Source organism: Daucus carota, chromosome 2 (genome assembly GCF_001625215.2).
Source record: "Daucus carota subsp. sativus chromosome 2, DH1 v3.0, whole genome shotgun sequence".
In the NCBI taxonomy this organism is placed as follows: Eukaryota; Viridiplantae; Streptophyta; class Magnoliopsida; order Apiales; family Apiaceae; genus Daucus; species Daucus carota.
In genome coordinates, this window is record NC_030382.2 from 47218382 (window position 1) to 47243565 (window position 25184).

At 32.7% G+C, this 25184-nt stretch overlaps 2 protein-coding genes across 7 annotated transcripts; both read left to right on the forward strand.

Moving 5' to 3' along the window:
* Nucleotides 1-1085: 1085 nt before the first annotated feature.
* Nucleotides 1086-11408, forward strand: LOC108206425 (DUF724 domain-containing protein 1). Of its 5 annotated transcripts, none has more exons than XM_064087858.1 (6): nucleotides 1086-1869; nucleotides 7003-7390; nucleotides 8644-8725; nucleotides 9140-9442; nucleotides 10281-10373; nucleotides 10468-11408. In XM_064087858.1, exons 2-6 carry the CDS (start codon nucleotides 7004-7006, stop codon nucleotides 11130-11132), a joined length of 1530 nt encoding a protein of 509 aa, XP_063943928.1. In that variant the 5' UTR covers nucleotides 1086-1869; nucleotide 7003; the 3' UTR covers nucleotides 11133-11408. The 5 variants fall into 5 exon arrangements, with proteins under 5 accessions (XP_063943928.1, XP_017232216.1, XP_017232215.1 ...); XM_017376727.2 differs by having other exon boundaries at nucleotides 1088-1874; nucleotides 10456-11408; XM_017376726.2 differs by having other exon boundaries at nucleotides 1088-1869; nucleotides 10456-11408.
* A 574-nt stretch (nucleotides 11409-11982) lies between these two features.
* Nucleotides 11983-23216, forward strand: LOC108206334 (DUF724 domain-containing protein 3). Of its 2 annotated transcripts, none has more exons than XM_017376597.2 (9): nucleotides 11983-12179; nucleotides 12305-12439; nucleotides 18647-19051; nucleotides 20238-20340; nucleotides 20413-20573; nucleotides 21558-21636; nucleotides 21713-21922; nucleotides 22196-22294; nucleotides 22425-23216. In XM_017376597.2, the coding sequence occupies exons 3-9, from the start codon at nucleotides 18659-18661 to the stop codon at nucleotides 23033-23035; spliced, it is 1656 nt and encodes a 551-aa protein (XP_017232086.2). In that variant the 5' UTR covers nucleotides 11983-12179; nucleotides 12305-12439; nucleotides 18647-18658; the 3' UTR covers nucleotides 23036-23216. The 2 variants fall into 2 exon arrangements, with proteins under 2 accessions (XP_017232086.2, XP_017232087.2); XM_017376598.2 differs by having other exon boundaries at nucleotides 11984-12179; nucleotides 22199-22294.
* Nucleotides 23217-25184: the final 1968 nt, after the last annotated feature.

Genomic DNA, 25184 nt, shown 5'->3' on the forward strand with positions numbered 1-25184 from the left:
TCCTGGATTCATGTTAATTTATCGGTTTTTCTTAATACATGTCTATGAGCACATGTTTATAAATTTGACTCATTCTTAGCATGTGTCCTTGGACACGCACCATATAAACCCTTAATTTATTTCTGATATCAGTAACAGAAGATAGATAACACTGTTCTTTGTTCTCTAAAAACATGTTTCAAATTATCAAAGTTGTAGAAAAATAATAAGCGGGTGTGCGTAAACGTTCATGAGGGTGCCATATATGTAACTGAATCAGGGTTTAACAATCACAATCCATTAGATTTAAACAGTTCACTCTCGAGAATAACGTACAAAAAAATTATAGGCTTTTATAGGATCAACTAGCCATTCTGATCAAGAAATATAAAGTAATTATACCGTTTTAATACATAGTTAATCTATTTGTAATATAATTGACATGTTTTAAAAATAATAAAAAAATAATTATATCCTTTAAAAAACCAATAAATTTGATAATTAAAAATTAATATAAAACAAGTAATCATCATTTTCTCACCTTCCGCGAGAAATTGAATTTAGTGATATCCAAAAGCATGTTGCATGAAGCTATATTATAATAATGCGTAATTTACATTATCTACGGTCAAACCTCTTTAAAATAGTAATGTTGGGACCAACTATTATCGAGTTTATTACTTTGTTTAGTGTAAAAATACACTATTTACATTATGTTGGGACTAGATTAAATATATTATTTTAGCGAGGATATTACTTCATCGATTATTATTTAATCGAGGTTCAACTGTAACTAGCTAAATAGAAAGTAAAATTACTTCTAAAAATTACTATAATTAAAATATAAAAATTAATGTTCTCAATTAATTACTCAAAGTGTGATATTAGTTTTAGGCAGCAAGAAGCAAAATAATTTAAGTTATGTTTTATTTTTGAGAAATACTATATTGACTGTTCCCCGAAATTATAAACGAATATGTTTTTAATTACAAGGATGTAATCATTTAATAAATTACATAATTTCGTTGCGACATTTTGATATTTTCCAATTGCAAAAAATTAAAATCAAATGAAGTCAAAAAATACAAATAATTAGTAAGGAATTATAAATGAAGACAGTTACTCCCGCCTCAATCTTGTTGATTTGGTTACCGTAGTATATGAACTCCTCCCTCTTAAAAATGGCAAAAACTTGAAAATAGGTGTCTTGTGTGTTTATATAGAGGGAGAGAGTCATAAAGATGAGTTTGAGCCAGAGTGCGAGCTCAAAGTAATTAGGTTTGGTGCTTGACTTGTCCCATTTTCAATTGCTCAAACATGCTGTATGATTGGCATTTACCTTATACCCTTCAGGTGTTCGACGGAATGCCCGAAAGAGGGATGGTTGCTATATCCCGTCATTCTTTTAATGGGTCTCAAAAATAGGTTGAAACGAGATGTGGGCAGTGGAATTTGTGCTAAATATTTTGGAGAACCATAGCATTAGCTTTTTTTCTTTCATGGTTGTTCAGGTGATAAGGACAAAAAGTGATCCTTTATGCTGAAACATTACGTGAGCTTATGCATGGTAGAAGACTGGACTTGGACATTTGGTTAATGCCAAGAAAGGTCACTGGTTTTCATTGGAATGGGAGTCTGACGATGATGGTGGTGATGAACAAGAGAAATGTACAAGAGGGTCCACTAATTATGTTGACATTGATATTGTGGAATGTTGAAGACGGTGATGAACAAGGGAATGTACTAGAGGGTACACCTAATAATGTTGATATTGATGTTGTAGAATTCTGAGGAAAGAGTTGAGAGTCTGGAAGGCTGTAATTTAGCTCAGGAGACTGAAGTTGAGTCAACATTTTCATCGTAGACGGCTTCCTCGTCTGATGGATCATTGTGAGGTTCTTATTTGCATTTGTAGTTTTGCATTTTTATTATTTGGGCAAAAGCATATAATAGTTATTATGAATTCCTATATGTTGCAAGAAAGTAAATAGATATCATGCTTAGTTGATCTCAACATAGATGCCTTTGCCCTGGATAGGAACAACCCCAAGAGATAGATCACATTTGCCAAAAACATGTTATCGTACCATAAATAATACTCCCTCCGTCCCTCTCAATCACTTCTGCCAAAAACATGTTATCGTACCATTAGTAATACTCCCTCCGTCCCTCTCAATTGTTTACATTGGGGGACGGGGGCTCAGTATACATTTTAATACTCTCACAAAATAGAGTTTGATAAATTGTTTTGAACTTTTTTTTCTTCTGAATAAAAATTCAACAGTTTAAATTTTTTTATACTAAAAAGAATTTTTTTTAAAATAAGTTATGAAACTATGTTTTATACACGCCTTAAAATGCATACCAGGCAATGCAAAAAAAAAAACTGTAAAGAAACGAGAGAGACGGAGGGAGTAGCTGTTAGGAATAAAATAAGAGATTCACCTTCTAATGCAAAGCACACACAAAAACATATATGACGCGGAAAATCCACGTTCCAACTTGTATTATTAATCAAAACCGTTATCAATAATACAATCAATCAGACTATGATACTAAGCTTAACAATACTCAAGCATCTGCCCACAAACGATACTTACGTCTACATCTTGAGCAAACCTATCAAACACAATATGACTATGTATATATAGTCATCTCAAACTTAGCTAAATCAGAATCTAATTCTGAAATACCTAACTCCATCTATAATCCAATTATGAAATCTGACTCAAATTAGAATAAAGTTTATATTGGATCATACCCAACGATCCTTCCGATATTTTGTGACCAAGACATACCTTTTATTTGTCTAAACATACAATTATTATCCATATATGTTTTGGATCACCCAATCCCATGCACCACTGTAATGGGCTAATACCTAACAATACCAAAGACTATCTTACAACAATCGTGTAATTGGCGTCATATTTGACACAACTATCAAACATCAATCGTTTGCAACATGCCAACATCTCTTTTTTTTTTTTTTGCTTCAATAATAATTATATTAACTAAAAGAAAAATTAAAATAGATATGGCATGCAAAAGAGGACTTTCTACAACCAATCTTTTGGGAAGATTGGAAAAAGAAAGCTAGCAATGCTCAATTGCTCATAAAGAACCGAGACAAAGTGGCAAACAACCCAGAACATTTATTGCATCTTATTGACATGGTTATTAAATGATAGTAACATTTATCTAGGTGAACAAACCTTTAGAAGGGCCGTAATGAAAATATATGTTCGTGGATTAGCCTTGGCATAGCGTTTGGTTGAACCTCTATAACTTTTCTGTTCCTTACTTTTTCCTCTCTCTGTTTTTTTTTTTTTTTTTTGCTTTCTTTCTTTTCATTTCATATCGTGTTTATTCTTTGACAATCCATTAGTTTCATCCTATCAAATTCAACTGACCAAGATTTTTGATGTTATTAATTTAAATCAGTAACAAATACATTTCTCCATTCTAACGAGTTTAACCCTGAGCACCTTGTTATTCTTGGTGTATTTTGCTGTTTGATGATGTAAGACAATGGTTATTTAATCCAGTCATACATCCTTTGAAATGTCCTTTTCTTCTTTCCCTTCCTCATCTCGAGGCTAGTTTTCTAGAGCTCTTACTTAGTTTCACGAGATTGGTCAACCTGGTCCTCATTAGTTTTAACTATATAGCATATGCTCTGCAGTCTATCGATTTGTTTAGGACTAATATTAAGACTGTAGCAATATTATTTATTCATATACCAAGATCACAATTACTGCTAAGAATCAACAGTGCTGCTGGACTCCTTGATAAATGTAGGGAGACCATAACCAGGTCGTGAATATTGTTATATTGGACTAGAAGATGTGAGTATGGTTTGTCAAAATTTTGTACCACTCTTGGGTCATCAAGTTAAGTGGCTAGCTGACTTTTGTGCAAGGATCATAACCAGTCTCACTGTGTAATAATTCATTCAGGGATGAACATCAGAGAATGCAATTGTACCCAAAGCAAGGTTATTCAAAGAGAATGATAATATAAGTATATAGGTTCTGGTTTGGCTCTCACATATGTATATGAAGTGATTTTGAGTCAATGAGTCTTATACAATTCCCTGTTTATGGATCAGATAATAAACAAGACTGTAAGTTATCCAGAAAACTTGTTCCTTAAAGTGCAATTCTTCTTTTATCAAATGCATACAAGAAAATATTATTTCATCAATTTAAAATCCAAACTAATACAAAATGACTAAAATTTAGTAACAAGATTAATAAGAAATATAAGCATATCATTAATTTAAAATCCAAACTAATACCAAATAACTAAAATTTAGCAACAAGATTAATTAGGAAAATAAGCATATCATTATTTATTAATAGAACCGTGCAGTAAGTTTGCAAAAAATAGAGACATGTATAGGGAATTGATGTAACATCCCACATCGATATAGTTATGAGTATTTTGGGCCTTTATAAAGACAAGTCAATAACTATGTACACCAAATTGCTAGCAGTTTGGGACTGACTTGTGGTGGGTTGTTGGGTCTGGTATGCATATAGTTGTGGGATTGGGATGTTATAAATGATATCAAAGTTCCGCCTAGGTTCTGTAATTTAAGTTATGATTACTTTGGGCTTTATAAAGACAAGTCAATAATTAATTTATCCCTGTTTTTTATATCAGAGAGGTGATTGTAAATAGGACGGTAGAGTGTATGGCTCCATTAGTGCGTTAAATACTTGCAGTGCCCGCTAGGTGTGATTGAGGCTCAATTAGTTGAAACCAAACAGAATCCTAAATTCAATATTAAATTTCGGCCCAGATAGAAGCCCAAATTTGTAAAAGATCATAATAAAAAGGAAAAAAAACCCTAACTCGATTGTGTTCCGTTCTTGTCATTGGTCTTCTAGCCGCTCTTCACCTCACCCTTTTGGGTTTTACCTCTTGCTTCACATTTCAAGTAAGTTATTAACAGATCTGGTGGTCTTCCCCGTCACTCAGTTATTGATCACTTATGTCCTTTTTCTTTTCGCATTTAAGTTATATATACAGTTTGTGCATATATGATTTACTTAGTAATTGGTATATGTGTCATATGTGTATCATAAATTTCTAATACCGCTGTAACGTATATAGAATGACAATCCTTTTTAGGTCTGCGATCAAATAATGGATCTGCACATTTAAACATTCATAACAGATTTCATTTTTGATTATGTTGAATTCTGAATTTTGATTTCTTGTTTAATTTTCAAATTGTGTACAGATACATGTTTATTTATATTGGGTATGTAATTAATTTCCTAGGGTCTTGTTAAATAGTGGTAGATTAAATTATTATGTTCGTTTTATATATAATTGTTATAAACAAGTTTTAAATTATATCACATGGTAGTAGTAGTAGTTGGTTAACATCCGGTATCGGAATTATTATCGTCATCTTTTTGGAAAATTATGAACTTCAATAACCAAGGTATTACTTTCTGTATGTAATCTGCTTCAGGTTGACTTTTCTACATTTAAGGAAATTATAAATTTGTGGCTTTAGATCACTGAACAGCCTGTGCAATTTTGATTCAACTCATCATCAGTAGAGTTGACAGTTGCCTGTTTCAGCTCACACTGAACCCTCATATTTTGAATTTGCTCATCTGCAGCATCATGGAATTCCACATCTTCCAAGCCTAAAATTCTAAGTGGGAGCCTTACATCTATTTTCACTTTGTATGATTTACTACTTTTATATATCATCAATATCTCGCCTATATTAATGGAATTATGATCCATAGTCCAGTGATATATTGTAACTTGGGGTCTTTCAAGGAAAAGAAATCCTTAAAAATTTTGAAAAGAGTAAAAATGGGAACAGTTGTTTCCTTAAATATGTATCAAATATTAAGGAGAACAGGAGATACATAAGCACATTTATTGTATATATGCATTCTGAAAAAGGGTAACTAATGCTGTTTTGTGCATTTTTAGTTGTGCTTTATGTACATTTGTATTTGTGTGTGTCTGTTTGTGTTTTGTTCAGTACCTAAAGTACAGGGCTTATTTTGTAGCAATAGTACAGGTTTTTTTTATGTGGAAGGGTATAAGTTTTCTGAAAATAGAATTAGTAATAAGTTATTAAATATAATTTGTTAACTAGTGGTCAGATCAGACATGCTTTTTGGACGATTTTTCTCTGATTATGTTTGGCATGTGGGCAGAATATGCAGGGAGTCAACGCCTGTGTTAAAAATTCTTTGTTACTCTTGAACCCATTTGAATGAGCTTATGACTTATGACTTAACGTGACTTATTTGATAAGCCGGGAGCTTAAAATTTCTGTTTGGATAAATTTGACTTATTAATGACTTATGAGTTATTAAAAATATAATACTAAAAATAAAAGTGATTTATGCGTAACTTATGACTTGGGAGTAATTTTTATCAAAAAAAAGTTTTAAAAAAATGAAGTCACCGAAAAAAGTACCTCAAACTAACTTCTGGCTTTAAGTCAGTTTCTGGCTTATTTCTGACTTTAAGCCGACTTCTGACTTATTACACAAATATACATTTTTTAGCTTAAAGCCAGAAATGACTTAAAGCCCGGGCTTTAAGCCCAGGCAAACAGGCTCAAGGTCATAGACTTATAGTTAAGGAAATCAGTGAAGACTCAAGCAATTGTGGTACCTTATATGTTACTGTGCAGCTTAACATTTTTCTTAACAGATTTAACCCAGTCTTATCCACTCGGCTATCTTACATCCAAAACAAATATCAATTGAATCATAGTAGTTGCCTCACAGATCTCTGTGTTAACTTGAGTATTATATCACTGGTTCCAACATTGTGTTTCCTAAGCCGCTGATTCGATTTGTTCACTCTTGATTGTATTTGCTCTTATCCACACACACAGACACACACACAACCTATCTTGCAGATATTTGATTTTGCATTGAGTTAAGTCTTTCATGTTGCACGTATCTCATTCTTTTTAGACTAGTGGTGTTTGTGTTTATTGATTTACTTGAATCTCTTCGTGACTTGCAGAATGTTTACCGAAGGAACAGCAGTAGAAGTGTCTTTTAAAGAGGAAAAGCATGATGTTTGGCATGTCGGAACTGTAATGAAAGTAACTGGAATCAATAAATTCTTGGTCAAATTTCAATGCCCTGGAGATGATGATGATGAACAAGAAGTTTCTTCTTCAGATGTCCGACCCTCACCCCCAAGTGCCAAGGCTAATAATTTTGCTTTGCGGGAGGAAGTGGAGGCATACTTTGAATGCTGTTGGCGGAGTGGAGTAGTTAAGGAACTTCTTGTAGATAGGAGATACCTTGTTTTCATAAAACAAGCAAAAACGGAGATGATATTCGATATCGTAAATTTGAGACCTCGCATGGTTTGGATTGATGGCAAGTGGTCCAATGAGGCTAAGGTACTACTAGCTTAACTTCTTATTACTTTCACTGCTTTAATATTTTTTTGTTCAGGTTTTACATATTTTTATTGTGAATTCCTGGAATTCACCTTGATGTTGGAGTCCTGACTCCTGAAAAATCTGATTTATTTTTAATTAAATCTAAAATAGTCTTGTATACAAATTTCGATTTTGTTCTTAGTATAGAATTTTTTGAAACCAATTCATCCTAACTTTCAATTAATACAAAGCCCAGAGACCAAATGATGGACCAAGGCCATCCGACTGCAAAAGATCTTCTATATGACTTCAGTAGCACAAATTAGATTTTAAGTTTAATATTTTAATCAAGAACTGAAAATTCTCCACAACTTATCTTATGGCCTAAATTACATACCACCAACCGCCAATGATTATTACAAGTTGGGGTTTAGACGTTTAGTGGTGTAGTATAGATCCGTCCAAACCTTGGAGTAGTACCTTGTGCCCAAGATGAATACTAACTCACCAATTGTAATTTTCTTCCTTATATCTATTCCCTCTACATCAACATTGAATTTTAAAATCAAACTATGAACTGTTTAATTGAAAATGATTGTGTAACTTTATATTTGAAAATCATATAACATTATTATAACTGCTAAAAAAAATGTATTTCTGCAATTTAATATTAGTTAGATCGATGGCTGGTATAATTTATTTAATTATTGACTGGCATTGCTTCATATAATCATACCTGGAGACTGGAGTTATGTAGATATATGATTAATAAATAATTATCTATCAATTTAGATCAATTAATGAATATTACCTCCTTTCCTGAACTGGGCTTCAAAGTTAAAACCATGTAAAGTTATAATGCAAGTAAATTGAAGTTTCTTTTCGCTGCCTGCTTGGGGCTCTTCTTTAACGAGAAAAGGTTGTGTTGTAGACTTGTAGTCGCCTTTAGCTGAAAAAAAGAATTGTCGTGGCAGTGACTTATTTACTTCTGAATACTGTTCTTTAGTTTTGTCATCCAGGTAGGCCTAAACCCTTGTGGAGCTTGGTGATAACGTCATATTGTACTACACATTGGATGTAAATTGTGCTTTCTGTTTAAACCTATATTCTATGTTATATTTAAAATATTGTCCAAATCATAAAAAGTTTACTTGTGTCTACTCCTTGTATGGGTAGATTGCATCTATCTTGAGGAATGAATCAAGTATAACTATCTTCTGTTATGGTATTACTTGTGTTAATGTTGTTGATGCCTTGCTCTTTATTTACAGAGCATTAAGGAATCAACTGAAAGAGGCAATAGTGCTAAGAGAAAAAGGGGAAGACCAAAAAAGTTGCCAAAGAAACAGATAGGTTCGGTGAAAGATTTTTTACCAGCGTGCGCACACACACACACTATGTTACTCGGACTCTGGTACGGAGTGTCGGACACAACACATATCCGAGTGTCGGACTCGGGAACTATGCAAATTAGACATGATTTTGTAGGGGATTTTGCAAATTAGGCGTCTTTTGTACTTTAATTCCATTCTTGCTTCTTTCTTTTTTCTCACATATTTCTTTTGAAATGTAAGTTTGACTCATATCTGATTTTTAAATTGGTCGAAGTGTCCACATTTTAGTCAAAGGATCCGACATGAATAAGTGTCGTGTCCGAGTGTTCGACACGGATACGGCAACCTAAATAGAGAGTCGGAGTAACATAGTGCGCGCACACACACAGAGATAGAACTCAAGATATATTTTGTCAAAATAATTTTTATGTAGGTAAGAGAATCACTACCGATATGAAAGTTTCATGTGTAGGAAATGAAGCCAAACCAAATGCAGAGAACAACTTTCTGAATTCTACAACCTTCAATGACATACCAAATGACGGTAATTCTGGGATACTTGAAATCGGAGCTTCTCACAGGCACAATAGCGCGAGAAAAACAACAAACACCCCTCTGCTTGAAGGCCAGGCAGGTGAAGCTGTTTTAACTGAAAGAGTTAGCCAACCAAAGAATTTTGTGTCAAATGGACATGGAGAATTGAACAATTCGGTTGACATTGAATCACACTATGAAGGTATGTGCTGGACTTTATTTTATATTAGATACATGCAAGTAATCAATTAGCCTGGATATGCATGGCCATTCTTTGCAAGTGAATTTTTCTCTGTGCTTTCTAATTGCTGAATGATGTAGGGAAATAATTGTAACAACTAATAGCCTTAATCTGTGCAGTTTATTTGGTCAATCAGGTTAACCATTAGCAATTGATTTGATGATGTAATGCAATATGCATTTACATTTTATGCAACCCAGAAGGTTGTACTAATGAATAAGGAAAATCTCTGCATCTTGGGTTTTCTTTTGCGGTTATTAAGCAATTGAAAATTAAAAATGTTTTGACTTGCTACACATCTACAATACTGTTATATCCTCTGAATTTCTTTTCAGTCTTGTCTGAGATTTTGGTTTTTATGTGTATCTAGGTCTATGACATATTAATGGGAATTTTTCATATTGCGAACCTAAGCATGTACCTCTAAAATTCAAATTATTTCATTTCAGAGAAGTATTTTCTAGATAAGAATTGCAGGGCGTAAATGTCATGGAAGATATTTCATAGCTGATGATTAGGTTAAAGATCAACGTTCACTATGGTCAAGATGATATTGTATTAACTTCTTCTCTTGTCTACTTTATGTTATGTAACTATGCTCAATCCTGCAGACTGCCTTGAATTTGATCGTACGAGTAGTGATCATATGATGATTGATGAAATTGGTGATACCACTGATGATCAACCTCTATCAGTGAGGTTAAACATAGATGATTCAAATGAGCAAATATGGTTTTCAGCTTTTCAATATGTATTTTACGGCTGTAGAAATTCTACTATTGACTGTTATTGTTTTTAGGAGCATTGCATGTCGGCAGACAAGAGGGTTTTGGAACTGCTCCACTTAAAGGGGATACGATGGAGTCCTATCCACTTCAGAAAGATGGTCCTAGTAAGTTGATTATTTTGAACTCTAGTTGTGATCATATTCTGATCTGGTATCTTATAATTTATATTATTGATATATGATCCAGATGATTTGCCAGATAGAAATCTTATTCAATGCGCCGAGTCTAATAATAAAGGTGGTGAACTGGGACCCCCTGCCACTTCAAGGACTGATGCTATGGGAAATGAAGTGACTTTGCCATTTGTTAAGCGTTCTCCGGTTTGGAAATATATCGATTCTCTGGAAACATATAAGAAAATGGCACAGAAGCCACACTTCTCTCCTCTGTACAGAAATGTAGAAGAAAATCACGAGGGATTGGCAATAAGTCTTATGGTCAATTTTCATAATCTGGTTGAGAACACTTCGAAGCTGCGGTTCTCTTCTGACATTGCTGTCATTGAAAGAGGTCTGGAAGCTCTTGCTAAGTTCAAATCACATGGGTTTGATGTTGAGAATGTTCAAGCATGTCTGACCCAGCTATTGTTGAAGAAACAAAAGGCCGAGGAGCTCCAGAAGGAGTGCGATGATACGAGAAGCAAGATATCAAACAGTTCTCACAAGGGTGAACTTGATGAAGAAATCAGCCGACTGTGCCAAAAATTAAAAGAGATTGAAAAGGAGCTCAGCCAGGCTAAATTGAAGAAGGAGAACAGGGATACGGACTCGTCAGCATTACAATCAAGAATGCATGCAGTTGCAGAAAATATCAAGAGTATTCAAGTTGAATTTGAAAGTATAGTTGGCTCTTTAGGTAAATGATAATATGTGGAGTTGGTGTTTTTCTTGAAAAAAAAGAAAAAGGGTAGGGCAACTCAACTTCTCAGCTAGAGTTGGGGGCCGGATAAACATACACTTCAGAGCTAATTTTGGGTATATTTCGTGACCAGTTTGGCACCTGAATATTGTTATTCTTAATTGTCGGTTCTTTTGGGGCGTATGGTTTGAAGAAACAAAATGAAACTCAATAAGGGAAACGAACCGAAAGGACTGTATTACTTGTTTGGTTAATGAAAAATTATATGATTATTATCTTTATTTTTGATTTTTAAATATTAAATAAGATCAAAATATTCAAACGTATTTACGTTTATAATTTGATACATTTTATTTTTTTAAAATTTCATTACTTTTTTAAATATCTTGACTTATAAATTATATCAAAATTATTTTTAATATATAAAATAAATTAAAATTTATTTTTGGTTTTCAAAAATATTTTACATATTGCTTAAATGAAAATAAAATAAAAATCTTAGGGGTGGGGAATGGGTCACAAGGGATTTTGAGCAAAAAGAAATGATAATTTTAATAAAACAAACAACAATAAAGAGAATGAAACTGATCGTTTCCATTTCTTTTCATCCTAACCAAACAGTCGCTTAATGATATTGAGATAGACGAGAATTATTAAACCAATCTTTTAGAACTCACTGAATCAATCGAAATTTAGTTTTCATAATTTATTAATTTTATCTATTTATTTATATTACTAAAATAATTGTTATCTCTTAGAATAAGATTTTTTAAAACTATATAATTAATTACTTCTTATCGTATTATCATAATTTATTTAATCTTATTTCCGTATTTATAAATATTAATAAAATTACTTTTTTCCCTCAGGCCTCCGTAGGTTCCTAAAACTAGACTCAAAGTAGTTTACTTCATACCTTAGGTGTTTGACTAAATGCCCTAGAGAGATGGTTGCTATAATTGATGTTTTTGAATGCCTTCCTCATTTCTTTTCTAAGGTTTCTCTGCATTCCTCTGATGGGTCTTCCAAAATATGTGCAAACAAGACGTGGGGTAGTGGCTTGTTTGCTGAACTTTTCAGATTTCTTTTTCTTTATGCCGAAATATGATGGGAGATTTTGAAAAGATTTTGTTAATGCCGGTTTTTCTTATCAAGAATGCTTGTTGCTTTACTTTAGGATGGGAGTCTGAAGATGATGGTGGTGATCAAAAGGTGCACTGCAAATATGGTATTGATTTTGTCGAATTTCAAGAAAGAGCTGAAGTGATGCTACGTCTTCTTCACAAACGGCTTCCTCGTCTGATGGGTCATTGTGAGTTTTTTTAATTTTAAATATTAGTTAGGCAGAAGCATGTAATAGTTATAATGAAATCCTATATGCTGCATGGAAGTGACTAGATTTTATGCTTGATTGATCTCGGTGTAGACGCTTTTTCCTAGATAGGATCTGCCCTGCGAGATAGATCTCGTATTATAGCATCACATTTGCCAAACATAACATGTTATCACACTATCAGCAGCATCAAAGACCATTCTAAGAATAATCATGTAATCGGCATCATTTTTGACACAACTATCAAACAGTTATTAATATTATTATATTATAGTAACATTTAGCTAAACACCCTGTTAGCAGGTGAACCAAACCATTTCAAGGGTTGTAATGAAAGAAATATGTTCAAAAAGTGGAACACCTGGTCCTCCTTAATTGTGGCTGACATAGCATATGATATGCAGTCTATCGATCTGGTTAGGAGTAATATCTAGACTCTAGCAATTTTATTTATTCTGATATTTAGATATCCCGATCACTATGAACCGGTTTGGTTACGCGTAAAATAATGACTTATGGCTTATATTGACTTAATGTGACAAGTCCTTAGCTTAAATTGTATGTAGGTAATTGTAATATGTGACTTATGAATTACTATAAATATAATAACAAAAATAAACTAGATAGATGATTCATTTTAGTGTTGAAGTTGACTTTTATTAAAAAAAAATCATAAAAATAAAATAAGTTGTGCATAAAAGTACATCCTTCCAACTTCTGGCTTTAAGCTTATTTTTTACTTTAAGTCGGCTTCTGGCTTATTACACAAACAAACATTTTTCGGCTTAAAGTTGAAAATGGCCTGGGCAAATAGCCTCTATTACTGCTAAGCATCAACAGTAATGCTGCACACCATGATACATTCATGGAGACCGTAACCAGGTTCTAAATATGGTTAAATTGGACTAGAGGATGTGAGTATGGTTCATCAAACTTTTGCACCCCTCCTGGATCATCAAGTTAAGTGGCTAGCTGAATGTGTAAGGATCATAACCAGTCTTAACAAAGAAGAATAACACATTCAGAGATGACATCTGAGAATGTATCTACTTACGACAACAAGGTTATTCAAAGAGAACGATAGTATAAGTAGGACCTGATTCCGTCGTCGCATGTGGATAGGAAGTGATTTTGAGTCAAAGTGTCTTATACAACACCCTGTTTATGTATCAGAATGATCAAGATTGTAATTATTTAACTTTACAATGACTAGCACCTCTTTGATTCTGCATCCTGCTCATCAATGTCACAAAATAATATGATTTGTAGGATCAAAATTAATCTCTAGCAATTTGTTGCTGGTGACCTAATTAGTTATATAGGGATAGGATCAAATAAAACTTTTTTAATTTACAAACTTACAAACTTTTTTCTTTGAATTTTTTTATTCTCCCAACGTGTTAATCCTTAGTTATAGAAAGAATTCATGTTGAAAATTATTGAAAAAACTTCACAATTTTTATAAATAATGCATAAATAAATTGTGTTGAATATATATATAAAGATGCTTCAACTATACCTCTGTGGTTTGGTTAGGGTCTAAAAACATAAATATTAGTTATATAATACGTTTAACTTAGTTCTTACATTGAAAAATTAGTTTATGTACTTCTCCAACACAATTTTAATCGATGTTCAACAAAATATGTTGAACGAATAGTTTATTTGTATGTCTTTTAATGAAATAATGATGTATTTTCAATTATTTTCAACATGGATACCTTATATAACTAATAAATAACACATACGAAGAATAAAAAAAATTAAAAGTTTGTAAGTTTGTATCGAAACCCTCCCCTAGTTAGGGTTCTACTCTAATACAAACTAAATACAAACCAATGCGATTAAGTAGAATGGTAAGAGTTTTGGGACTGGAGATGGGCCTAGGCGGGGTCTAAGTGGGGCCTGGTAGGGTAGGGGTGGGGCCAAGTTTTGGCTCCTAAGGCTGTTTGGAGCCTGTGCGGAGCCTTGGCGATGCTCTAGCGGGCCCGGGATAGATTGAGTGGGGATAAGGGTGGGCCCTAGGTGGGTGATAACATATAGGGGGTGGGTGATGTCGTTTAGGTATAGTTTCTCTTGTTTGTATTTTAGTTTTTATTTTGTATTTGAACAATTGCCTATATATGTATGTACACACACACACATATTAAATGTAGAGGAAAACTAAATGAGTTCTAAACAGTACATTACACGTTTTGTGACACCTGTACATAATGTTATCCATGGAAGATCAATTAGTAAATAGTGGAGTTTATCTGTCATTTCTTAAAATCTGAATTTTGTGATATAATTATAAGTTTTCCTTGGGTTGTTAATTGCCTGATTGGAATTCCGGGGAAGCCCAAACAGTGAAGACTGTCCAAGTTATGCTGAGAATTTGTTCTTTAAGCTGCAATCCTTCTTTTATCTGATGATTTGTACAAGAATATATTATAACTCTTCAACTTATATCCTAGCCAATACAAAACAAGTAAAATTTGGGGGACGAGATCAATAAGAGATATAAGCATATCATCATATATTAATAAAAACATGCAGGAAGTATGGAAAAATAGAAAAAATGTACAGGAAAGGAAAAGGGGAAAAGGGATGTTTTTTTTTTGTTTTTTTTTTCATATCAGAGCGAGGTGATTGTATGTAGGAGTGTAGAGTGTGTGGCTCAATTATTGTGTTACATACTTGTATTCAGTTGTCTCATCTGTTTTTATGTTTGTTATTGTGTTTTAACTACAATGTGGGAACGATTATAACAAAGTTAACAAATTGGTATCAAGATATCATCTGTTAAGAGCCAGTGGTGAAGTGAATTGGTTTCTGACAGATAAATTAGTATCGTATGCAGTTTTCTCTTAGTGTTGTCAAGCACGAGGCACGGTGATGGTTGATTAGACTCGAACGGGTCACGCAACAGGCCTTCACTGAGGTGTGCACCTTAGTGTGTAAGATGAGGTGCAGTGTCCATGAGTCGTAATTGAGGCTCGATTAGTTAAACCCATATAGAACCCAAATTCAAAACTGAATATCGGCCCAAATAGAAGCCCAAATTCATTACAGGTAACTAGAAAAAGAAAAAAACCCTAGCCGCTTTCTGTGTTCTGCATCCTGCATCCTGCCCTCTTTGCTTCAAGTAGGTATTAACACATCTAGTGAATATCTTCCAATTCAGTGCTTAATCACTTGTATCTTTTTTCTTGTCACATTTTAGTTTAGACAGATATGAAGTTAGTACATATATATGTGATATACCTGGTATATGTATGATTTACTTGTTACACATGTTTATCATTAATTTCCTATACCGCTGTTACGTATATTGAATGACAATCCTTTTTGGTTCTATACTCAATTAATAATCTGGACATTTTTACCTTCCATTTGATTTCATTTCTTATTCTGTTAATGTTGATTTCTTGTTTGTTTTTTAAATTGTGTACAGATAAGTGGGTATTTATATGGGGTTAATGATCTGTAGATATGTAGTTATTTTCCTAGAGTCTTGTTTAAGTAGAATATAGAACGATCATGTTGCTTTTAAATAGTTGTTATGAGCAATTGTTGATTATATCACATGTAGTGGTAGCTTGTTGACTTGAAGTATATGAATTATTATCTTCGTAATTTAGGAAAATTAAGAACTTCCATAATGGAGGTCTCAGTTTCTATATGTAATCTGCCTGGCTTCGATTTTTCTACATTTAATACTGTCTTGATTTCGAGGCTTTAGATCACTAGATTAGCCTAAGCATTTTTATTCGGCCCACCATCAGCAAATCTAACATTTGCTTATTTCAGCACAAACTGACACTTATATGTTAGATTTTTTCATTTACAACATCTTGCATTTCCACATCTAAGCCTGAAATGATTTGGCCTTAAAGCTGGTTCACTTGATATGATTGGCAACCTTTATATATCATTGATATCTCATTCATAGTGATGAAATTATATGATCCATAGACCAGGGATATACTGTAACTTGTAGGCTTGCAAGGAAAAGGAAAATCATAAGAAGTTCTGTAAAGTTGATATCACAGAAAAGAGAAAAGTTGCGAAAAGTTGTTTTCTGGCACGTTAATAGTATTTACTAGCCTATAACACGGGCAATGCATGAGTCTATTTTAATATTTAATAAATTTTCATATATGTTTGAATTAATAATAAATTTTAATATGATGTTGAGAAGATTCGAGGTTTAACCTCTGAAAGCATCATAAATATTAATATATTAATTATTATGTAATATATGATCTAGCGATTCCATACTATTTGATATATAAGATCTAACAGCTATAGTTGACTGTACCATACTACAAACCAACCAACCAAACTTTATTTGTTAACCTTTAATAATTCTAGCCATAAACCTGTATATAAATTTATTACTTTTAATTAAAATTTTAACAACATTTTATTAGTGTTAGTATTGTTGTATGCCCCCTTTTTTTGCGAGAGGAATTCTACGATAATGTATTGAATTTTGATTATATGTTATTAACCGATTGATTATATTTTCTTTTTGAGATTTGGTTTTTTATAGTGTTTTTTTATACTGTAATCGGTAGTAGGAACCATAACTTTTTTAGCATTTATCTGTAGATGTTTTCCTGATATAATATGTGTTAATGTATTTTTTTTATTGATTTTAAATCATAGTTTTCATATTTCTTATGTATATATTTGTTAGAAAAAGGATATTATTCATCATATATTGGCTCTATGTTTGCCTTGGAATAGAACACATTAGACTTTAAAAAAAATTACATGATCATTCGTGTTTATCTTGAAGTAGAACATTAGAGTTAAAAAAAGTTACATGATCATTCGTTTTTGTCTTGGAGTAGAACATGTTAGAATTAAGAAGAGACATGTTGATCTATGTCTCATTGTTTATATAATTTTTTCTATTTGTTTTTTAGAAAAAAGGCAAAGAAAAGGATGATTTAAGGATGACCAAAAATATCTAACCAAACTACTACAAATTATTCTTATTTTTATTGTAGTTTTTTTTATCATTTATTTGTAAATGTTTTCCTAATATTAATATGTGTTGATGTATTTTCGATTAATTTTAATCATATTTCTTATTTCTTCATTTGTAAGAAAAATGATATTATTTATCTTATATTGCCTTTTGTTTGTCTTGGAGTAGGACACGTTAGGATGAGTTATATGATCATTTATGTTTAATTTGGAGTGGAACACGTTATGATTGAGAAGAGACATGTTGGTGTGTGTCTCATTCTTTATATAATTTTTTCTATTTGCTTTTTTGAAAAGGCAGAAAAAGGGTAATTTAGGGATGACCAGAAATATCCAACCAAACTACTAAAAATTATCCCTACATTTGGTTATTATATTTTAGTGTAGATAGTATAGATGCATTCTGAAAGAATGATAATTTAATGCAGTTTGTGCATTTGTGTTTGTGTGTGTATGCTTATGTTTACCTAAAATATATGGCTTATTATGTAATAATGTTCTTTTTATGTGGGAAGGATTAAATGTTTATAAATAGAACTCTCTCCGTCCCACCAAGTTCTATACGTTACTTTGTGACATGCATTTTAAGGCTCTTATAAAGTATACTTACATTACATATTTTTTTTAAAACAATTCCTGAAAAAAAGTTTGAAGTCTAAACTTTTATTCAAAAAAAGAAAAAATTAAAAATACGTTATAGAACTATACTTTACGAGAATCTCAAAATGCGTGCAAACAGTGTACGTAAACTTCCTGGCGGGACGGAGGGAGTATTAAATATAATTTGATAACTAGTGGTTAAATACTTTTTCACAAGATCATTGTTCAAAATATTGGTGAAGACTCGAGCAACAGTGATTATCCTTTATGTTAATGTGCAGCACATTAAAAAGATTTATTTTTTACTTGGCAAATTTAACTCAAACCTCACCCATGGTTCTATTTAAAATCCAAAACATATATGTGTTGAATCATAGTAGTTGCCTAATAGATCTCTCCATTACCTTAGTATTAAATTACCAGTTCCATCGTTGTGTTTCCTAAGCCACTGATTGTTCACTCTTTAATTTATTTGCTCTTGTTTATTTTATATAAAAAAATATGCTGATATTCATTTTGCCTTAAATTAAGTCTTTCATGTTGCGCGTCTCTCATTCTTTTGGACTAATGATGTTTGTGTTCTTTGATTTACTAAAATCACAACAGCGTACTGGTACAATGTTTACTGAAGGAACAGCAGTAGAAGTGTCTTTTCAAGAGGAAAATCATAATGTTTGGCATGTCGGAACTGTCATGAAAGTAACTGGAATAAATAAATGCTTGGTGAACTTTCAATGCCCTGGAGATGGTAATGGATATAGAGGTCAAGAATTTGCTTTGTCAGATGTCCGACCTTCACCCCCATGTGTCCAGGATAATTCCTTTGCTTTGCGGGAGGAAGTGGAGGCATACTTTGAATGCTGTTGGTGGGGTGGAGTAATTAAGAAACTTCTTGGAGATAAGAAGTACTGCGTTCTCATAAAACATTCAAAAAAGGAGATGGAAATCGATCACGTAAATTTGAGGCCTAGCATGATCTGGGCTGATGGGAAATGGTCCGATGAAGCTAAGGTACCAGCTTAGTTTCAGTTTTACTTTCGCTCACTTAACTTCTTTGAGTTCAGGTTATACTTATTACTATCTTGAATTTTTTGAATTCACCTTGATGACAGAGTCAAAGTTGTGATTCTTGTTTTTATATAATACAAGCATGTGCAAAGTACATGCAAGGCATGGGCCTGTATTTTGATTAATTTAAATTGTCTCATATACAAAATCTGATTGTGTTAATAACATATTATAACTTCTTAAAACCAATTCTACCCAATTTTCATTTAATACAAGGCCAGAGACCGAATGTTGGACCAAGATCGACCCACTACAAAAGATCTACAATATGGCTTTTATAGCATACTAAAGATTCTTTTGTTTGATAAATGTTAATGTTATTGTTATCGAAGGACTGAAGATTCGGCGCAGCTTGAATTTTATTATATGGCCTAAATTACTTGCTATTGACCGAAAAGGATATTTAGAAGTTTAACTTTAGTGGTACAGAATTAAATTGGTTAGTACCATGTGCCCAAGACATATACTCGCTCGCTTACAAATTGCAATTATTTTTCTTAAATATATTCCTGTTATAATTGACATATAATATAAAAATGATGGTGCAATTTTATAGTTGCAAAGTTATCCAACTTGATTGGAATAGAGGGAGTACTTAAATTTTTTTAAACTATATGCAGAATATATTAAGTATTTTGCTTCAATTCAAAAGTAGTTGGATACATGGCTGGTATACATTATTTAATTATTGATTGGCATTGCTTCATGTCTGGAGTTATGTATAATGAATATAATTAAGTTATATTTTTCTCCTTTCTACATCATGTGATGAAAATTGACATCTTTGCATTTACATAGTATTATTTATTTATTTTTTTGACAAATATGGCTTATAGCCTTACAATTGAGAGTATCTGTTTTAATAAATTCTCGGGGTGAGCCAGGGTCGAACCCAGGACCTGGGACGATAGAGGATAAGCTCTTAAATACTTGAGCTATCCAACCGTGCTCGCAATTACATAGTTATGTGGTGTATAACTTTTACATAATTTAGTAGTAGATCCCCTAGCGGTGATGAATGCCAGTCTCTTTTTAAAAAAACTGATCGTCCTAGTCTTTTGCCTTTTGATCTCAGAGTTTATACTATTCCAATTTCCAAGTGCAAGATATTTGCTTTATAATCTTGCAGGTTGCCAACAGACCTGGTATGCTCACTAGGCAGTCTGTAAGATTAAACAGACTGAAGACAAGGGCTGAAGAACAACAGTCTGGAAATCGTTGTGCTTTAACAGGTATCAATACATCACCAGATAACATAATACTAACTATCTATAACTTACGTACAACCTTGAATAATAATTCAGAAAAGAAGGATTATACTGAGGTTCATGTTGAAGAGATCGTCGAGAAAAAATGTACTACAAAAGAAGTTGATTTGTCTGTTAAAGAAGTAAAAGGCGCAAGATCTACAAAGAATTCTGAAGTCCCTCAGAAGAAACAAAGCAGGGATCAGGAAATACCTGATGTAAGTAATGATTTTATCTTAAACATTCTACAATACCGCTAATTATTTAGTTCTGTAAACATATTCAATCACATAATTACACCAATAATCTTGCATGAAATGAATAATTCCTTCATTTTTTTTTATTTTTTTTTAATCATTGGATTTGCTAATCAAACACCATCCACCGTCTTCAACGAAAAGACCTTGATCCCTCATACCCCATAAGGGGGTGAGCCGGTGAGGGCTATATCTCTATAGAAAGTGTCCTTTGATAAATCCTTATAATATAGTTAGTAGACGTTAGGCAATACAATGGCATCTATAAGTGAAGTGGACAACTTTAGAACCTCTTTTTTTGGACGGTTGAAACATCAGCAAGTCAAAAGAGGTATTTTTTTTTTTTTGGGGGGGGGGGGGGGGGGGGGGTCCCTGAGAAATTTTATCAGAAGAAAATGTTCCTGATCGCATTATAAGATTCCAGCTCAATTACGGAAAATCTTCTCTTAAACATTCACTTCTTTCCCGAACTAGGCTTTGAGGTTTAAACCATGTTAAGATATAATATAAGAGGTGTGGATGAAGTTTCTTCTTGCCACCTGTTCAGCGATCTTCTTTAGCGAAAAAATATTGTTCTTAGTATGTCATATAAAAAGGAATATTTGTGGCAGTGACTTACTTTTTATTAGAAATTGTTCTTTAGTTTTGTCTTCTAGGTACATTTAAGTTTTAACCCCAGGTTGAACTTGGTAGTAATGTCTTATAATGTACTACACTTTGGTAGAAGATGATGTTTTTATTTCTTATCGTACAGATAGTTGTGCTTTCTGTTTAACTCTAGACTGTATGTGGAATTTACTTTTGGGGTCATGTCTAGTTTATTTGTATTCGTAGGATACATTTGTTGGGTAGATTGCAAAACCCTGAAGGACGAACCAATTATAACCATCACTGTTATAGTAGCATTTGTCTTACTGTTGTTGATGCCTTGCTCTATATTCCCAGAACGTCGTGGGATCAACTGAAGGAGACAATATTGTTAAAAGGAAAAGGGGAAGACCAAAGAAGTCCAAGAAACAGATAGGTTCGGTGAAAGATATTCTACCAGCACACACACAAATAGAATTAAAGATATTTTAGTTGAAATAATTTTTCTGTAGGTAAGAGAAGCACTGGAGGTAATGTGGATATGAAAGCGAAATCCAGTGCAGAGAACTTTGTAACAACTGTTGCTGAAATACCCAAAAAAGGTGATTTTCAGCCTACTATACCTAGCAAGGAACCTGGCAAACATGTGTATAAGAGAAGTAAAGTTCGTCAGCAGAATGGTGTGCAGAGCAAAACTCTTGACAGTGTATCACACTATCAAGGTATGTGCTGGAACTTATTTCATATTAGATACATGCAAGTAATTATTTAGCTGAAGACCATTCTTTGCATGTGATTTTTTATGCGCTTTTTAATTGCTGGAAGATGTTGAGGAAAAATCTGTAACTACTATAATAGTCTATTTCGTGGCAATTAGATTAACCATTTCAATAATTCATTTCATAATTTTCTGCTTTTCTATTTGTATTTTACGGCTATGAAAATTCTACTGCTGCTATTGTATTGGTAACAGAAAGTTTTGTTATTGTTTGAAGTAGTCATGTCTGTCAACAGACAAGATGATTCCGAAACTCCTCCATTTATTCAAGAGAATGCAATGGAGTCCGCTCCACTTAAGAAAAAGGATGGTCCGGGTAAGCTCATTGTTTGAACTATAATTGTGATATTATGATCTGGAATCTTGTTATGTTTATTATTGTTATCTTATCCAGATAAATTTACCTGTTAAAAATCTCAATCAACATGCTGCATCAATTGATATAGGTGGTGGACTTGGAACCCCTGCCATTGTAGGCATTGATGCTATGGAGAACGAACAGAGTTTGCCGTTTGTTAAGAATCCTCTACTTTGGGAAGATATCGATTCTATGGAAACCTATAAGAAAATGACACAGAAGCCACACTTCGCTCCACTGTACGAACATATAGAAGAAGAACGTGAAGGCTTGGCAGTAGGTCATATAGTAAATTTTGTTAATCTTATAGAGGACATCTCAAAACTGCAGTTCTCTTCGGACATTGCTGTCATTGAAAGAGGTTTGAAATCTCTTGATGAGTACAAATCTCATGGGTTTGATGTTGAGAAAGTTCAAGCATCTCTGAACCAGCTATTGTTAAAGAAACAACAAGCGGATGAGTTCCAGAGGGAGTATGAGGACATTAGAAGTAAAATAGCAAACAGTGTTGACAATGGCGAACTTGATGAAGAAATCAGCCAACTCTGCCAGGAATTCAGAGAAACTGAAAAGAAGCTCAGCGAGGCTAAACAGAAATCGGAGGCCTTAGCAGCATTGCAATCAAAACAAGATACGCTTGCAGAAAATGTCAAGATTCTTCAAGCTGAATTTGAAAGCTTAGTTGGTTCTCTACTATAAATGATTATTTGCAGTGTGATGCAAATGCACTTTCGAAGTGATTGGAGGTAAAATTCTGCTAATCGTTTAGCACTTATTGCAACAGAGATAACTTCAGTAACTTGCTTTTAAGTTTATTAGATTTATATTATGCTAAAATAAGATATTTAGACTCTAAAATGCATTGCTTTATTTGCAAGTCTTTCTTGAGGAGCAACACAAGTTCAAGCCCCCAACCAACCTAGAGCCTGTTTGTCCGGGTTTTAAGTCATCTCTACTTTTAAGCTGAAAAATGTCTGTTTTTGTAACAAGTCAGAAGTTTGCTTAAATCGGAAATAAGATAAAAGCTGAGTTAAAGTCAGAAGTTAGTTTGAGGTACTTTTTTTAGTGACTAAATTTTTTTTGATAAAAATTACTCCCAAGTCATTAGTTACTCATAAAATATTTTTATTTTTATTATTATATTTTTAATAACTCACAAGACATTAATAAGTAAAAAAATACTCAAACATATATTTTAAGCTCTTTGCTTATCAAATAAGTCGAGTTAAAAATTCAACTAAACATGCTCTTAATCAGTCTTCCTAATAAGTCTTGAAGCTTCATGAACTCATGAAGTGTCTTATATTCTTGGATGGATCCTGATAGTTATTGGAGTAGGAGATGTGTAATACTCTTGGTCTCTTGGATGGATCCTACTGGAGTAGGAAAACCAAAAATAAAATAGAAATCAAAAAATATGTGAGCAGCCGGCAGGAGTTAAAGTGAGGCTGCGATGGCTTGAGAAAATGGACCCACAAACTTGACTCTACACGTAAACTTTGTTACTCATATCTGACAAGCAAACGTGGCCTGCACGTGGGTGCAAGGAAATTGTAGTCATACGATTTGTCGTTTTCTGCATTTTTCATGAGTAATAGTTTCAAAAAGAAAAAAAAGGTACGTATATAAAAATTTATGGTTTTCGCTAATTTAATATAAATAATTTTTTAAATATATTCCCTTTACAAAATATTTATTCGTTTATATTATTAATATAGTTGTATGATTTAATTTTGTTATATTTTTATTTGCTTCTTCTAAAGAATATGTATGAAAATAATGTATAATAATTGGTTATCAATCAAAATTTTATTGAAAATAACTGTTTACTCACTAAATTAAGATAAATGATATATATAAATGAAAATTATGTTTAATATTAAAAATCATTAATATACATAATATTTTTACAAGTGACTTGGACCAGGAGCATGAAAGACGATAAAAGTCTTTTGTTAGCACTTGAGCTAATCCATGTTAGTCTATGTACCTCTCATTATTTACCATTTTTACTTAAACACACATTTTAAAGTATATATAATTTATGAACTTATAATTATTTTTATTTTTTTTTGTTATGTATAAAAATTTAGATATTAAATTTTGAGGAAGAAAAAATACAATCATTTATCATGCCCAGAGACGGAGGGAAGGGGGGGTATGGGGTGGTCTTGGCCCCCCCAAAACCTTCCCCAAACCCTTATATATATTCAATTTATATGATACAAATTCATAATTTGTAGTATTTAGCCCCCCCAAAACTCATAATTTTGTAGTGTTTTATCCTTAAAAAATTTTTTGTAAAATTTCGCCCCCCCAGAAAATTTTTCTGGTTCCGTCCCTGATCATGCCCCTTCTTCAATAAAAATAATTGAGAAAGAAGGAAGTATGTTTAAAGTGTACGGTTTATGTCAATAGACTGTTATAGCAAATTATTCATATTTTTTATAATATTTGTGTGTCAATTGATTATTGCAACAAATTATTCGTTATTTTTTTATGTTTCTTGTAAGGGATGTACACGGTTCGGGTTGGGCGGGTTGATGGAATTTATCAACCCAAACCAATTAAATCGGGTTTTCAAAATTTCAACCCAACTCAACCCGTATAAATTTTTAACCCAAACCAATTTGTAGTGCTTCGGTTTGGATCGGTTTGATTGGGTTAATAAATATTATAATCGTTGGTGTCAAATAGGTCTTCAACATCCAATTTTTTACACTTAAAATTCCTTTAACAATCTTGTCAAAGACAAAAATTGAATTGTGTTAAAAATAAGTAATAACAAATAATGAACAAATATATTCATGAATCTAATCTCATATTCTCATTCATGTTTGTTTGCTGC